The sequence below is a fragment of the Bos indicus x Bos taurus genome, chromosome 5 (assembly GCF_003369695.1).
Source record: "Bos indicus x Bos taurus breed Angus x Brahman F1 hybrid chromosome 5, Bos_hybrid_MaternalHap_v2.0, whole genome shotgun sequence".
Classification (NCBI taxonomy): Eukaryota; Metazoa; Chordata; class Mammalia; order Artiodactyla; family Bovidae; genus Bos; species Bos indicus x Bos taurus.
Window position 1 is genome coordinate 29,633,064 of NC_040080.1, and position 16,788 is coordinate 29,649,851.

At 40.5% G+C, this 16,788-nt stretch overlaps 1 protein-coding gene across 2 annotated transcripts in view; it reads left to right on the forward strand.

Annotated features, from left to right (window-relative positions):
* Nucleotides 1–266: 266 nt before the first annotated feature.
* AEBP2 (AE binding protein 2) overlaps nucleotides 267–16,788 on the forward strand; it is a 63,092-nt gene continuing 46,570 nt past the window's right edge. The window contains exon 1 of one of the 2 annotated variants that reach the window (XM_027541469.1): nucleotides 267–1,065. In XM_027541469.1, coding sequence (XP_027397270.1) covers nucleotides 413–1,065 — 653 coding nt within the window. In that variant the 5' untranslated portion in view covers nucleotides 267–412. Of the gene's footprint in view, nucleotides 1,066–1,337; nucleotides 1,431–16,788 lie in introns of those variants that run through there. The other variant, XM_027541470.1, reaches the window with a different exon arrangement.

The following is a 16,788-nucleotide window of genomic DNA, read 5'->3' on the forward strand; positions in this document are numbered from 1 at the left end:
CAGCTTTTCGTTCCGCGTGTTCCGCCCGCCGCGCGGCCGGGGAAGGCGTGGGCAGCCCCCGCGGAAACTCTGAGTCCCGGCGGGTCCGGGCGGGGGCCCAGAGGGGGCGCGGCCGGGGGCGCGGGCGCGGAGCCCGCAGCCGAGGGGAGGCGCCACCGCGTGCCGCCGCGCAGGCGCGCAGCCGTCTCCGCGTGAGTGAGCGCAGTGGCGCGCCTGTCCCCGCGCGGGTTCCGTAGCGCGTGTGCAGGCTGACGCAGCTCGCGGGCCCTCCTCCCGCTCTGCCGCGGCGTCGGCCGAGTTTGGGGCGTTTGGGAGGGGGGGCGAGGGAGCGAGAGTCGAGAGAGGGAGGCGGCGGCGGCGGCGGGGAGGCGGAGGAGCCAGAGGAGGAGGAGGAGGAGGAGCAGGCGCCGCCATGGCCGCCGCTCTCACCGACATGGCCGACCTGGAGGAGCTCTCCCGCCTGAGCCCTCTGCCCCCTGGCAGCCCCGGGCCGGCGGCGCGGGGCCGGGCTGAGCCCCCCGAGGAGGAGGAGGAGGAGGAGGAGGAGGAGGAGGCGGAGGCCGAGGCGGTGGCGGCGCTGCTGCTGAACGGCGGTGGGGGCGGCGGCGGAGTGGGGGGCGGCGAGGCGGAGACGATGTCGGAGCCGAGCCCCGAGAGCGCCAGCCAGGCCGGGGAGGACGACGACGAGGAGGAGGACGACGACGAGGAGGAGGAGGACGAGAGCAGCAGTGGCGGGGGCGAGGAGGAAAGCAGCGCCGAGAGCCTGGTGGGCAGCAGCAGCGGCGGGAGCAGCAGCGACGAGACGCGCTCGCTGAGCCCCGGCGCCGCCAGCAGCAGCAGCGGGGATGGGGACGGCAAGGAGGGCCTGGAGGAGCCCAAGGGACCGCGGGGCAGCCAGGGCGGCGGCGGGGGCGGCAGCAGTAGCAGCAGCGTCGTCTCCAGCGGCGGCGACGAGGGCTACGGGACCGGGGGAGGCGGAAGCAGCGCGACCTCCGGGGGCCGGCGAGGCAGCTTGGAGATGTCGTCGGATGGGGAACCCCTGAGCCGCATGGACTCGGAGGACAGGTCAGTACCCCGAAGCGTTCCTCCGCTTCCCTTCCTCCTCTGGCGCTCCTGGGCCCCTCCGAGGGGGACTTTTCTGCTGAGAGTCCCCCTGTTCCCCGAATCCTCGGCCCCTCCCCCCCACCCCCCCCCGGCTCTCAACTCGGAAACCTCTCCCTGCCGCCGCGCCCCTCTCGCTGCGGATAGCGGCTTCCAACTCTTCAAAACCCTTTTCCCCCCAACTCTCCTTTCCCCGCCCTCTTTCCCCCTCGGCTCTGCACTCCGTTCGGACCGAAGGACGGCTCCAACTCGGAAACCATCCCCAAAGTAGGCCCAGAACCTCCGGCGGAGCTGAAGAGGGCCTTGATGTACACACCTCGGTACACAAGGTTAGCTTCCCCGGGCGGTGTTGGCGAAGACTTGTCACAACTGTAACTGACAAGTGTTTTCCAACATGGCTGGTCTCGCCTGGATGTAAGAGAACTTCCTTGTTCAGGGAGGGGGACCCCAACCATCACTTTTCTTTTACTTAGGGAAAAAAAGACTATTCTTTTCTATTTGACTAGCGCTTCCAGAATTCCTCATATCTTCCTTAACCTGGTCTCCAAAATGATTTTAATAACCTCTCTTTATTTGGTTGGTGGTCATACTGGGGAGAAAGTTCTCAAACTGTACACATCGTTTTGTAAGAGAATAATGAGTTGGTGTCGTTTAAGGTAACTTTACCGAGCCGAAGAGAGTTGCAGTAGTAACAAAATGCAGTCTTAAGGTACAACATGTTAGTATGCGTTTTAAAATCTGTGTACACTAATGATTCAACATGAGTCGTGATTTTAGGTGATAATATTTAAAGTCATGTTTTGGCGAGATTTCTGAAGGGATTAGTAGTTTTCTAAAGCTTTTTAGAAAGAATGTGGAGACTGACAAAAATGCGCTTCATTTTTTGGGGGTTTTAAGATACTCATTGTTATGGTGTGTTTCAGATGTTATTGTCATTACTTTTCATCTTCGGAAGATTTCATATTTTAACTAATTGGTTGTTAATGTATTTTATTTTGATAGAACAGAACCACGTCATGCGTATTGTACTGCATCTAAAGTATATTAGCAGTTATTTTGACCGTCTGCTAATGTTTGGATGAGCAGTAGAATTTTAACAATCGATATTGGCTTGGATTTGAAAGTTTAAGTATTCTAAAGTTCCAGGAGTTCTATTGTTAACTGATAAAAATGAACACATTGGCTTATATTTAGTATTATGAGGAATTCACAGCCCTAAATATTTTGAAAATACAGCATCAAATTCTATTTGACATTTATTTTAATATCTAAGGAAATAACTTTGAATGGGGTAAAATACACTGCAAACCTTGAAAAAATTGTCCTGAACTATGTAGGCAGGATAGGAAGGAGAATGTCTTTAAGAAAATCAAAAATTGGTGTGAACTGCCTAACGAAGCATGTATTATTTGTCGTTTTACTGTATACGCCTTCATTGGTACCAGTAGATACTTAAAAGTTTACATTAGTTCATACAATTCAGTGTCTTCCACAGTTGTTCTGTTTACCTAGCATACACACAAACTTGCCTAGTAGCACTGCAGGATTTAAATGTGCCAATCATTTCATTTTCACAACTCTGGTGCAAGGCTTAAACACAGAAGAAGCAAGTTAAGTGTCTTACTCAAAACAGTAACTATGGAATGGAAGTGGTGGAGCTGGATCTGAACAAAGGTTCTCAAGTCCCCTGCTAGTTCCACTTCACCAGAGTTAGAATTACTCTCTTTAAATAAGCTATAAGCAGTATATGCCAGATTGTTGGGGTTTTTTTTTTTTTTTTAATTTAATGTCTGTCAACTATTTCATTTTAGGAGACTGAGTAGTTGGTCCAGTAATACTTAAGCAAGTGGAGTTTTGACGTAATTTTTATTAGATACTCACTTGAATATGTAATTCTTACCTCATTTCAGAGTAAGGAGTAAGATGCTGGTGTCACAAGTCCAAATAAGGTTAAAATTTGATAAAAAGGCATACTTGCTCTTCTGGATGCTTAAATATTAGAGACTACAAAATACTATAATCTTTTTACCATTACAGGGTAATGAATTTATCACTTGTATGAAAAAACCTTTATTGCTAAGTGAAACTGGTTGTGATCTTGATAATATTAACTTTGAAATGCCCCCCTCCTTTGCTTTTCAGGTTTTTTTTTTTTTTTTTGAGTTATTTTAAGTTTGCAAAGGATTCATAATTCTTATAAACTGCCATGCAGATTACATCAATCTGTGGATTTTATAGATTGATTTCATGGTGGGAAGTCTTTATATTTGTAACTGATGGAAGGATATCGTGGTTTTAAAGTGCTTTTTAAAAACATGAGGCATTCCTGTTGGAAAGATTTTATTATCATTAGAATTTACTCTTTTGTTAGAATGTCTATTGAGCTTTCACATTGAAATAAGATTATACTTTTGAGTTTATGTAACATTCTTTAGAACGTGTTGAAATATCTTAAATATTTTTAACTCTTAAGTGCTTCTTTTGAAGAAAGAACTAACTGTAAAGATTTGGATATAAAGCTTGTGATCCAAGGAGTCAGTTTACAACACATATTTGAAGTGTTGTGAAAATGATTAACTTATAAAATGATTAAGTCACACAATTCCAAAAACATTGTTTTCCCCAGGAGAAAGTTATTCAAAACCAGCGTTAAGTGTACTGATGTTTATTTTGGTAAGATTAGGAAACCTTAAAGTTGATATATGTTTACTCTTAACTTCGGTTATAAAGATAATGGAATTTTCTTTGGAGAGAATATTTAGCCATGTGAGGCCACTAAAAACTAGCTTTTGTTTAACTTTGAATCTAAGCTTAAGTACTTTTTAAAAAATTACCACCTTTTAAGCTAATTTCAGAGCCTAAGTTGACTTTTAAATAGAATTTTAGAACTTGAAATGCCTCTGAAATTTTTTTTTAGTGTAAAAGTTAGTTTATATTTTTAGTTGCTTGTCCGTATAAGTGAATTGATAATAACAGCCTGTATTTTGTGGTTATTTGTCTCTTTTTTGTATTATAGTTTTTCCTCCCCAGATAGAATATAAGGTATGATTTATTTTGAAAAAGCCACTTTTATCAGCCTTTCTAGGTAAATTCAGATGTCAAGTGATGGGTGCATATAGGGAAGGGCATTTAGTGTGAAGCTTAATCATCAGCATAGACTACAGGCCCTTACTGTTTTGAGAATTAACATTTGGATTCCCAGCTTTATGGGTTGCAAACTTTGAGGTTTAATTAAGATCATTTTGACGCTGGGAAAACAGGGTTATGTTGCCCACTTGCCCAGTAGTATGATTGGGAAGATTTTTTTTCTAGTATGGAGGCTAAACTTTTAAATTGGATTAATACTAGAAAGCTTCATGCTGAGGTTATCATCAAGATCTATTAAGGCTCTGTATGGTTGAGACAATCAAATACTGATAAAAGTATTTTGCTCATACTTCATGATGGAACTGCTTTTCACTATTTGCCTTTCAACTCTGAAGCAGCTGCTTATAGTCTCTCCGGAACCACTTTTAAGCTACCTTTTAGTTTTGACTAAATTTAGAGAAGAGCTGCTAACAATTTAGTCTCAGTTTTCATTGATTACGTATTGTAATTTTCAGTTAAGGAAGGTATGGCTCTGTGCTAAAAAGTAAACAACAGTAAAACTACAGCCTTCAGGATTGAACTTATATGGAAAGATTCAAGGGAACCATTTTACTTTTAAGAAACTTTGAGGCTGTTCTCGTTGGGTCAGTTAGGAAATCTTGTGTGTATGCTAGTTTGTTACCAAGCTTAGGTATTTACCATGTGCAGGAAGGACTCCATTGGATATGGTGAGAGATAGACAAAACACTTTCCTCTCATCCGTCTTGCATATTGCTCTGAAACTTTTAATTAGCACAAACTTTGATTTCAAAGTTAGTGATTTCACACCTTAACTATTGTGTTAGCTATTTATTGCTGTCTAACAAATATGCTCCAGATTTAGCAACTTAAAGAAACAAACATTTAGTACCACATGTGGTTTCTAGAAGTCAAGAACGGAGCTACTTAGCTGGGTGGTTCTGGCTTGGTCTCTTATTGCAGCGAAAGTGTTGGCCAGCACTGCAGTCATCTGAAGGCTTGACTGGGGCTGGAAACCATCTCACTTATATAGCTTTTGGCAGGTGGCCTCAGTTACCAGGTCAGTATCTCTGTAAGGCTCCTTATGTGTTCTTAGGACCTAGCAACTAGTTTCCTCAGAGCAAGTCTTCTGAGAGAAAGAGAGCCAAGGATTTTATGACCTAAATGTACCTGCTCACATTTTCTTCATACATCTTCACTTAGCAGACAACATTTTCCCCACTTTTCTTTTTATTCATATTATGATACAAAATAATTGCTTCAAATTTCTGTTGATGGAGACAGCCTTTCAAAACCCTTCAAAATACCATGACAAATTAAGTCTTTTTAAATGTATTAATTTCTTCTTCCCTTTAATTAAAAGCAAATATGGTCTTCCTTTTAATTAAAAGAAAATGTGGTCTTTTAATTAAAAGGAAATATGGTATTGCTCTTAGTACCATATTTGTGTTTCTTCCTTGCTTTTTCCTCCCAGTTTGTGGCTCTGTTCTATATAGATGGAAGGATGTAGAATATTGCAACATGAATAGCCTGTAATCAAGGGTCAAAGGATGAGATTCAAATCTTAGTATTGCTAACATCTTTGACCCTTAATTCCTTAACTGTAAGACCAGGTTAGGTTTTCCCATGAAGGTTTTATTAAGGTTTTCATGACTCTCTATTAAGAAGCCCTGTCGACTATTCTGAAGACCTCCTATTTGAATGCTTTGCTTCATCCTTTTTGTTGTAACATGGTAGTTTTGAGAGCAGGGACGGTTTAGCTCATTTCCATCTTTGTAGTGTCTTAGCAGTATGTGCTTACGGTGTGTACTCAGTTCTTAGAATTAAACTGAAATACCAGCAGTAGAATTTGTATAAGGAAGACTATAAAGTGAGGGCCAGGAATTGATGCCTTTGGTTGGATTATTGTACTTGGTATAGTGATTTAAGGCCAACTTTTTCTCTGGGGGCATACTCTAGTAAGGTCAGTGAGATTGAATGGAAAATTTCATGTGGACGTTTCTCTGAGAAGATGTCAGTAGTTTTTATCAGTCTCGGAAATGTCTGGTCTAAGCTAAGAACTGTCAGTTTAGAGGCAATCCAGAGGTGCCCAATAAATAATTTTTAAATGATTGGAAACTCTGTAACTTTCTGTAAAGAGCATATTTACAAAATAAGTTGATAGAAAAATCCAAAATGGATAGGCACTTGGGGTTTTTTGTTTTTATTTTAACCACTGTTTAGAAGCATTTATAGTAGAAAAATGCCCAATGTTTTATCAAAGGCAAATGGAAAATTTGAAGTTAATGAGAGAAGGATAGCAAGAGAAGTGGTTAAGAGTACACCATGAGTCAGAACGCTTGGATTTGAATTCTGGCTGTCACTGAAGCTGGGTGACCGTGGGACAGTCATTTAGGTTATTTAACATCTTAGTACTACTTCAGGTTTTTTATCTGCAGAAGAGGGACATTAATAGTTCCTTTCCTGTAAGGTGGTTGTGGGGAATAAATGTGCAGTATTTGGCACACACTTTACTAAGCATTTATTATGTGCTAGGTAGGTATTTAGTCCACAGATGTATGCAGAAGCCCCATTATGTGGGTACTATTCTAGGTGTTCGGTACACAACGGCAGTGACTGAGACAAAGCACTTGACCTCATGGACGGGGGTACAGACTGTGCGTTTGAGCCAATTGTAGCCTAAGGTAACATTGGTCTCTTGTTGAAGCAGTTTAAGATCTGAAATGCCAAAAGATACTATGCTGTTGTTCAGTTGATGAGTTGTGTCTGACTCTCTGCAACTCCATGGACTGTAGCTCGCCAGGCTCCTCTCTCCATGGGATTTTCCAGGCAAGAAGACTGGAGTGGGTTGCCATTTCCTTCTCCAGGGGATGTTTCCCAGCCAGGGATCAAACCCACATCTAAGGCGGATTTTTTTTCTTTCTTTCTTTTTTTTTTTTTTTTTACCACTGAGCCACCTAGGAAGCCACACCTAATTATGTGCAGTTCTCAGTTGCTCAGTTGTGTCAGACTTTTTGCAGCCCTTTGGCTCCTCTGTCCTTGGAATATTTCAGGCAAGAAGACTGGCGTGGGTTGTCTTTTCCTCTTCCAGATCTTCCTGACCCAGGGATGGAACTTGTGTCTTTTCTTGCATTGGCAGGTGCATTCTTTATCATTGAGCCACCTGGGAAGCCCCCCAAAGTCCTAAACAAGCTGTTAAATATGTGGCATGTTATCTGTAAATGAATGCATCAGAAACTTGCAAACGGATATGCCATATCAAAAGATTTTATTACAAAATCTACATCTTAATCATTTACTTTAACATATATGGTTGATCTAAAAGGCTTCTTAATGCCTTTCATTTTTAATAGTTTTTAATATGTAACACTGCTGATCTATTACTAAAGGGTTTTGGGATATGTTTTCTAGTAATGGTAATGGGTTTGCAATTAATTTTACCACAGGTTGAGTTCATTTTTGTGACTGATAGTATACATTTGGGGAAATAATAAAAACATTGACCTTAGAACTAACTGAACAGTTTTGGGCATGGATAGGAGATCAGGTAGATGTTTGGGTGTTTAAAAAATCTTTGTTGAGCATTGACTGATGGTTGGCATTGAACCGTTTAGTGATAAGAAGTATACATGTGTTTCTTCCCATTTGGTTAATTTTTAAAGGAGAGTAAAAAGACGATTCCATCATTTTCTGGTTTTTCTGTAAATTGTTTATGACCTAGTATATTAAAGTTAAGGCTGTAGAGGACTTCCCTGGTGGTCCAGTGGTTAAGAATCTGCCTGCCAGTGCAGGGGACACAGGCTTGATACCTGGTCTGGGAAGATACCACATGCTGTGGAGCAACTAAGCCCATTCACCACAAGGAAGAGTAGCTTCCGCTCGCTGCAACTAGAGAAAGCCCTTGCGCAGCAACAGAGACCCAGGGCAACCAAAAGTAGATAAAATGGTGATATTTAAAAGAAAAAAGCCCGAACTGTAGCGTATTGTAGTCGATAACTAAAGTTTTGATGAGAGAAACGGACTGGATTTTAGAGTTAGTTGAGTGATGAAAAGAAAATTTCTAGAAAGCTTAAATGAAGCATAGGAAGGAAAGAGCCTAGCGTATTCAGGAAACTTCCTGCCGAGACAAGAGGTTCCACATTGAAAACTGGGAAATAATGAATGGGAGAAGTGTGGCCTTTTGTGCCAACACAGGTGTGCCCATCTTTCTTACTGTAGGTTGGTGAATTGGTTTCTTTGGCTCTCCCCGACTTCTGTTTTTGTAACTCCAATCATGATCAGGTTTTACCTTAAACATTTTCTCAAGCAGCCTCTCCCTGATTCTTTGTTAGATACATAGTGCTTGCACTTCAAGTTCTGCATTGTCTTTATCACAATTTGAGTGATGATTTACTACTCATTGCTCTTGGGAGAATGTGTGCTCCTTGAGAACGGGAACCACGTCTGTTTTGATCATTGCTCTATCTGCATTACCTGGTACAGTGCTTAATGCTTATTTTAGGTATTTTAAAATGTATTTTGAACGAATGATGAAACTTTGTGTTACAGGAAAATTAATCACACGTGGCAAAGGTAGAGAAAGAAAGCTTGGGAGCTGGGAGACCAATTAGGAGGTAGAAGGAATAGTACAGGTGTGAAGTGAAGAGACTTTGAGCGGGGGTCAAGCTGGGGAAAGTCACACTTGGGAAATTGACTTGAAGGAAAGAAAAGCTAATCTCTGCAGTGATGAATAAGAGAAATAGTGTTACTATTTCTGAGTACAAAGTTTTTTCCTTGAGGATTTTATTGGAACAATACCTTACTGTATTTTTGTAGACCCGTCTATCACTGAAACAATGAAAGAAACATTGGGTAGTGAAAGAGCATGAACCTGTAAGTCAGAAAGCCTTGGTCTTATAATTTGTCTTCTCAGAAGTTGTTTCCTTACCTTTCAAAACAGGAGACATATCTTGATTAAGTGAGATGGAATATGTAAAGGGCCTAGGGCTGTGATTGATTGATATTGTCATTTATCCTCCCATTTCTCATGTGTAAAATGAGGAAAGAATACTCTAGTGAGAATAATCAGTATTGTAGCTCTGGCATTACTAGAGACTGCCTGCAGGAAATCTGGCAGTTGATTTCATTTCTCTGAACTTCAGTTTGACTCTTTTTCTTGGAAGTGAGGGTTTTGGACTAAATAATAAAAAGTGGTTTGGAACTCAAATATGATTTGGCAAGTGCTCTAAATGGAAGTCAGGAGATAAATATAGTAACTCCTGTCTTGATTAGGTCTTATCTTGAACAACTTCTCAGGCAACTATCCCCAATACTTTGTTAGGCTCATTGTCCATTTCAAATTCTGCATTAGCCCTGTCACAATTGGAGTAATTATTTACTGTTCATCTGTTGTTAGAATGTGTGCTCACTGAGAATAGGAAACTGTTAATATAGCCTCAGTGTGTCTGTATTTCCTGTCCTTTAGACAAACCCAGAATATTGTAGGTTGTGTCTTTGCTATATCCAAGATCTCAAAGATACTTTAGGTTCTTCTGGGTTCAAAAGTCACCGTAATTCTAATTCATATTTATGGTGTTGTTTTGAAGTATCCATTTGTGTTTGTCTTCTGTAGGCTATAATATTTTAAAATCAGGTCCTATTTATCTTTATACTTCCAGCACTTAGCTATACCACACTCACATATTACACTCTCTGAGTAAAGTAACTCATTAATTCGTTGAATTCAGCTGATTGTGGATGATGTTTAGTTGCTAAGTCGTTTCCGACTCTGTGACCCCATGGACTGTAGCATGCCAGGTTCCTTTGTCCACAGGGTTTCCCAGGCAAGAATACTGGAGTGGGTTGCCATTTCCTTCTTAAAGGGATCTTCCCCACCCAGGGATTGAACCTATGTCTCTGAAGGTGGATTCTTCACTGCTGAGCCAGCAGGGAAGCCCAACTGTGGGTGTACATATTTCTTCTTTCTTGCTGTCATTTGTGTGGCTGCAGGAAACAAGAAGAACCATTCTGTCCCTTATGTCTTCCCCTAGTTCCTCTTAATCAAGTCAGTTCCGTCACTCAGTCATGTTCGACTCTTTGCGACCCCGTGGACTGCAGCACTCACGCCAGACTTCCCTGTCCATCACCAACTCCTAGAGCTCAAACCCATGTCCATCGAGTCAGTGATGCCATCCAACCATCTCATCCTCTTGTTGTCCCCTTCTCCTCCTGTCTTCAATCTTTCCCAGCATCAGGGTCTTTTCCAAAGAGTTGGCTCTTTGCATCAGGTGGCTAAAGTATTGGAGCTTCAGCATCAGTCCTTCCAATGAATATTCAGTTCCTTTTAATAGCATAAGGGGAAACAGTATTTGAAAAAAGTTGTGATTATTTGAAGTTTTAAAAAGCAGGATTCCCAAACTTACATTTTGTTTCTCAGGAGAAAAAAATAGATCGACACACTGTTTTAGAAGAAAACCACTATTGATTGTCTAGTTTGCTTAAGAATCTGAGGCTTGAGCTTATTGAAAGGATTTGATGAAGTTCACTGCATCCACATAGTTCACTGAAGCTATGATTAAGTTCATAGCTTCCCTGGTGGCTCAGATGGTAAAGCGTCTGCCTGCAATGCAGGAGACCTGAGTTCAGTCTGGGTTGGGAAGATCCTCTGGAGAAGGAAGTGGCAACCCACTCCAGTACTCTTGCCTGGAAAATTCCATGGACCAAGGAGCCTGGTAGGCTACAGGCCATGGGGTCGCAAAGAGTCGGACACGACTGAGCGACTTCACTTTCTTTCATAACTGCATCCACATAACCAGTGAGGTGAGAAAGTACACACTGACTGTACCCTGCCCAAAGTCACACAGCCCCTGGAGAAGGCTGACGGGCCTGGCTCTGGGTGGGGTCTTAGCTGTTACACTGCCTGTAGGACTGTTTTAACAGCTTTGACCAGGGAAGCTTAACTAAAATTTATTGGCTGTTTTAATATTCATCCTGTCTTTTTTGCAAAGAGTGTCTTCTGTGCTTGAGCTCATTTACATTTCTGGGCTTTAGTCTCTGTTTGTAATTGTATAGTTAGACTTTGTAACCTAGATTCCTTATAAGACTATGAAATACAGGAGTTAATTTTTTTGAAGTATTGTAGTTACTCAGTTTTTAGGGGGGTAGAGTCTTTATTGACATTTTTTTCTTTAATTGTAACACTTTTCAAAGTCCTTGACTTGTTTTCTGGTTTTGATTTATATTTCAAGTTTCTAGAAAGATAAAGTATTAAACCAATTAGAGAAAACAAAGATTTTAGATGGATATTAGTATTTCTTAGTAAATACACTTAGTGGTTCATTTCTTTCTTTTTTTTTTTTTTAAACATTTCCCTTTTATGTACTTATTTATTTCTTTATGCCTGTGCTGGGTTTTCGTTGCTGTGCTGGCTTTTCTCTAGTGAGGTGGGCAGTGGCTACTCTGCAGTTGTGGTGCACGGCTTCTCATTGCGTGGCACGTGGGTCAGTAGTTGCAGCATGTAGGCTTTAGAGCACAGGCTCAGTTGTGTGGTGCAGGGGCTTAGCTGCTCCTCGGCATGTGGCATCTTTCCAGACCAGGGATCAAACCCATGCCTCCTGCTTTGGGCAGTAGATTGTTTCTTACTCAGCCACCAGGGAAGCCCACTAACTAGTTCATTTCTAAGTTATAAAATGTTTGTCATTACTTTTTATAAATACTTGTTAAAGTACTGAGGGTGGGATGAATGAGCAGTAGACTTTTTAGTGATTTAAATTGCTGTTAGCAGTCATTCAAACATGTCTTTTGAGGTGTTGGATTCTACTGTAGTCATTCTTAGGCTGAAGTCATCTAATAAAATCATTTTCATGATTTAACACTTAAACACAAAATGCCTATGTGATTGCTTCTGTATAAAATGAGTATTGTTTTTCATAGCAGATTTTTAAATATATCATTGTGTATAGACATTTTTTTGGAAACCGTTTTAAGAAGGTAAAAGATAACTCTTAGTGTAATTTTACTGAAGTAGAAATGTTTCTAGTATTACAGTTGTTCTGAAGGTAATTGCTTACTGATGTCTTAAGCTGGATGAAAAATGTGGGTGGAGTAATCTTAAAGGGCAATAGACTAGAGATGAGAAACAATTGAAAATAATGTGCACAGTGCATGGTGGTGATACAAGATGTAACGTCTTGTTTTCCAAGAACTATATTTCATCATTGTTGCATAAAGTCCCTTTTGGCCAATTTGGTGAATACTGCTGGATCTTGGGGAAAAATCTTTTGTCTTTATTCAGAGAAATAATTGTGGGGATAGAGAGTAGTCTTTTTCTTGATTAGAAAAATCCATTTAGCTTTTTAAATTACAGTGATAATAGCTTGTAATTACAGTAATAATCGTAATAATAATATCTTGGTGTTGGCCAATGATTTTGTGTGCCTCTAATTAATTTTTATGATTATCTCAGTGTGACAAAGCCATATATTTTACTTGCCTTAAAACGCCTACTTAAATTTGTGACTAAAATGTGAGCTTTTCCCACGTGCAAGGCACCAGCTAGGTTTAGGAGTTCAACCTGAATAAGAGGTTTATAGGTGACTGACTCATCTTACACAAATCAACGGAATCTTCCGTCTTAGATGAGTAGGAAAGACCTTAGGGAAGTTGGACCTGAGCATATGTAGCGTAAAATAAACGAGGCGCTTACCTTTACTTTGGTCCCCCTAATTGCTTCTGAGTTTAAAGCTCTGAAAGCCTACAGGACCGTGGCAGTTGGGAAGGCAGAACCAAGCAGTCTTAGAGAAATCAGATGTAGTCTAAATTCCTTAATTCTGGTTGAGACTAATCTCAAAACTTACTGTTTGTTTTTTATATATGAAAACTAAAGTGAGTGCTTCCTTGTCCCTGGAGCAAGTATTTTGGAGTTGAATTTTACACTGATATTGTTAGGCTCATGATCTGGTTCCGTGGGCCACTATCTAAATTTGGGACAGGTTCTATGTGAGAATAGTGTTGCTTTCTATGACTGACCTTGAGTTAATTTTTTTATGAAACCAATTGACTTGTAGAAATCAAATTTAATACATCATCTTGTTAGTAAAGCCATCTGTTCAAACGAGGCAAATTACATGTAGATGCTAAATATCTTCTGTGTGTATGTATGCATTGTAGATACAAAAGCAGAGAAATAGTTTCCTATGGGTACACACCAGCTGAAACTGTGCCACCTTATCTTGATGTGTAATATAGACAACATTTCAGTATTTCTGAAGTCAGTAATTGACACATTTGTCCTTCATATAAATGTGACAGGTTGTTTGGCATTAGTGCTTTGGACAAGTCACATAATTTTTGTGTCTCTTTTATCTGCTCAGTCTTTTTGCTCAGCCTCTCTTATCTGTAAGATGAGGCTACTCATACTTGAAGTGAAGTGAAGTCGCTCAGCTGTGTCCGATTCTTTGCGACCCCATGGACTGTAGCCTTCCAGGCTTCTCTGTCCATGGGATTTTCCAGGCAATAGTCCTGGAGTGGATTGCCATTTCCTTCTGCAGGGGATCTTCCTAACCCAGGGATCGAACCCAGGTCTCCCGCATTGTAGGCAGACGCTTTACCTTCTGAGCCACCACGGAACTGAATATTAGTAAATAGTGATTACCTCATGTGGTTGTTGTAAGCACTACATGAGTTAATACACATCAGGCATTGTTCCAGTTCCTAGGGCTGCATGACAAGCAACGCCAGCATTTAGTAGTTTTAAAACATTATTTTGCTTACAAATCTCCTGTCTGAGCAGGGCTTGACGTGATTAGATCATTCCTGCTCTGCTTGCTGTCAGCTTGGAGGAGCATAGAGTCTGGGGACACCAGTCACCAGAAAGCTCACTCACGAAGCTGTCCCATGTGTGAGGCCTGGACCGAGAAGACTCAAACAGCTGGAGCTGGAACAGCCGGGGCTCTGGCATCTCTAGCTCTGTGTACTTTCTTTCTGGGATCTCTTTAGCATAGTGGCTTCCGGAGAGCCAGATTTCTCTACTGGGTGAGTGAGTGTGGTTCAGGGCTCCCACGCTGTGTCCCAAGAGCTAGATTGTCTTTGATGACCCAGCCTAGGAAGTTCTGAAGTGTCACTTCTACAAGTGTTAGCTTGCTGAGATTCAGAGGAGGTAGGCTAGACACCCCACCCCTCAGCCCCCCATTTCTTGATGCCATGTTGTAAGAAGAGGATGTGGGAAGGTGTGAGCATGGCGTGGACATCTTTGGAAAATACAGTCTGACACAAGTGCACAGAAAAAGGCAGGGCATGTGGCAGACACGGCAGGGCATGGAGTAGCGCTTGTTCACAGTTGTGGTGAAGAGTGGGGCGTCGTCTAAAAATAGTAGAGCCTGCCTTTTGTGAGACAAATTTTCATAATCTCCTTTTTCCTTAGGGTAAAGTCATAAAATGTAATAGGCAGGCAGTTCATAGTTTTCCTGAAGTTCCTGTTTCTTTTAACTGGTTCAGTTTTAGCTTTTAATTTCTGTCAGTTCCTGGAATAAAGAGCCGGGCACAAAATGAGAGTCTCTTCCAACAAAAGGACGTGAGGAGTGGTATTAATAACTGAAGTAAAGATGTGTAATATCTTAAAGTTGTGTAATATCAGGCGTACAACTTCAGACTTTTCAAAAATACAGAATTGTCATTGATTGACCAGCAACTGGAACAGTTTGACATCAATAAGGACTTACCATCTCCTCCACATATGCCTTAGTTTGCCTAAAATAGAAAATATGGTCTTTGTTTTAATTTAGTAAATTAATTAAAATCAATTTATTTGAATTAAAAATAAAAGATTATCTTAAATATTTTTTCTGTTTTTGAATTTTAATTTCTAGTAATTTGATTACAGGTGTGGGGGAGACAGTAATCTTTGTAGTAGTGAGTGGCAGTTTTATTATGGATGAAAGGAGCATCATCTTTTAACCATATAATTTACCCTGTTATATGATTAGATAAGGAATTCCCTGTGTGTAGTTACGTTTACCTACAATATGATAAGTACTTTGAAAGCTAATTTCTATCCAAAGTTTATTACCAATAACAAAATTAAACAAAGTTTATAATTTTTGTCCCTGTTTAAGTGTTCCTTAGAGTAATAGAATTTTTGTCTAACTCATCACTTTCTTCAGTCCATATAGGGAACAATATTTCATTCTTAAAAAATTACATTTATAGAGTAAAAGTTAAAATTACAGAATATTTCTTTTGTAGTAATTCAGATACAGTCAATGAGCTGAAGACATCCTAAAGATTATGTATTTTCACTTATAGAACAAAAATAAAACAACCTTGATCCTTAGAGATTAAGGGGGTTCTTTTGTGTAACTTCCATGAGTAACTTCCAAATCTTGAACATAGTGGCTGGATGCCTTGATCATTCTGTTTTCCTCCTCCATTTTTATGACACTCGATCTGTATATAATAGAGCTCAGTGGTTTTTAACCTTTTAATATAAAAGTTAGTAGTTTGACAGTTTTGAGGTCTGTTGTTACAGATTTTTATTTGTAACCCCAATGCATAAGATATATTAAAATGGTGTTACTATTTTTTTGTAAGTTCAAAAATTTAACAATTTGTCAAGTCAATTAAAACAGGAAAGCTTTTTGAGATGAACTTAAATTTCATGTGAGGTTTGTGGGTGATACAAGTTTATGTCAGTTTTTAGCATCCAGTTTTTTTCTTTCTGTTTTGGCTGCATAGCTGTGAAAATGTGACTTGTGGACAAGGGCACTTTGTCTTTAGCCTGTATTTACACTTTAATTCTCCTGGCAGAGAGCTGGAATTGCTCGGGAGAAAGGGAATTGCCAGGAGAAAGGGAATTGCCAGTAGGGAAATCTTGTTTGGAAGACGCCATTAGTTAGTGGTTGGTCTTAATAGTCTTTACTTCATATCACAAATACAACAGTGATCGGAATCGTAAGTTTAAACAATAAAAAATAGTTTCATGACAGCTCTTTGATTTGTTAGCAGCCACCTGGCTAGTCCTCTAGCAGGAGAGCATTCAGCAAGTAATTGGGTCTTGGGGAGACATTTAATTGGGTAAAGCATAAAGTGTGTGATTCACAGACCTAACTTATCAGAGTGGACAAGTGGAGGCCTAAGTTAGGGTTGGAGAAGCACCAGTGCAGAGCTGCAGCTTTGCTAATCAATGTTACAGGAGATTCTGAAATTCCTATATTTTAGTTTTTTGATAACAAGAATAAAATACATTTGATTTCATGTTACACACTTACATATCATGTTATATATTTGCTATATATATCAAGTGTGTGTGTATATATATACATAATCATAATGACACCTCATCCTCAACCCTCTTGTAAAGTTACACATTTCAGTAGCCTAGAAAGAGGAGAAGGACCCAGATTTAATGAGGAAAATTCATACCCCAGATGAGTTTCCTCACAGATAACTGGAAAGAAGACCGCAGATAAGACTGCCCCCATCCATGTCACCTCAAACTGAATTTCAGACTCAGATTCTATTTAACCCTAGAATAAAATCAGGATATTCCAGGTCAGAAACATACTCTTTCCAGGCTATTTCAGAGAGACCTTGAAACTTTGCTTTAAA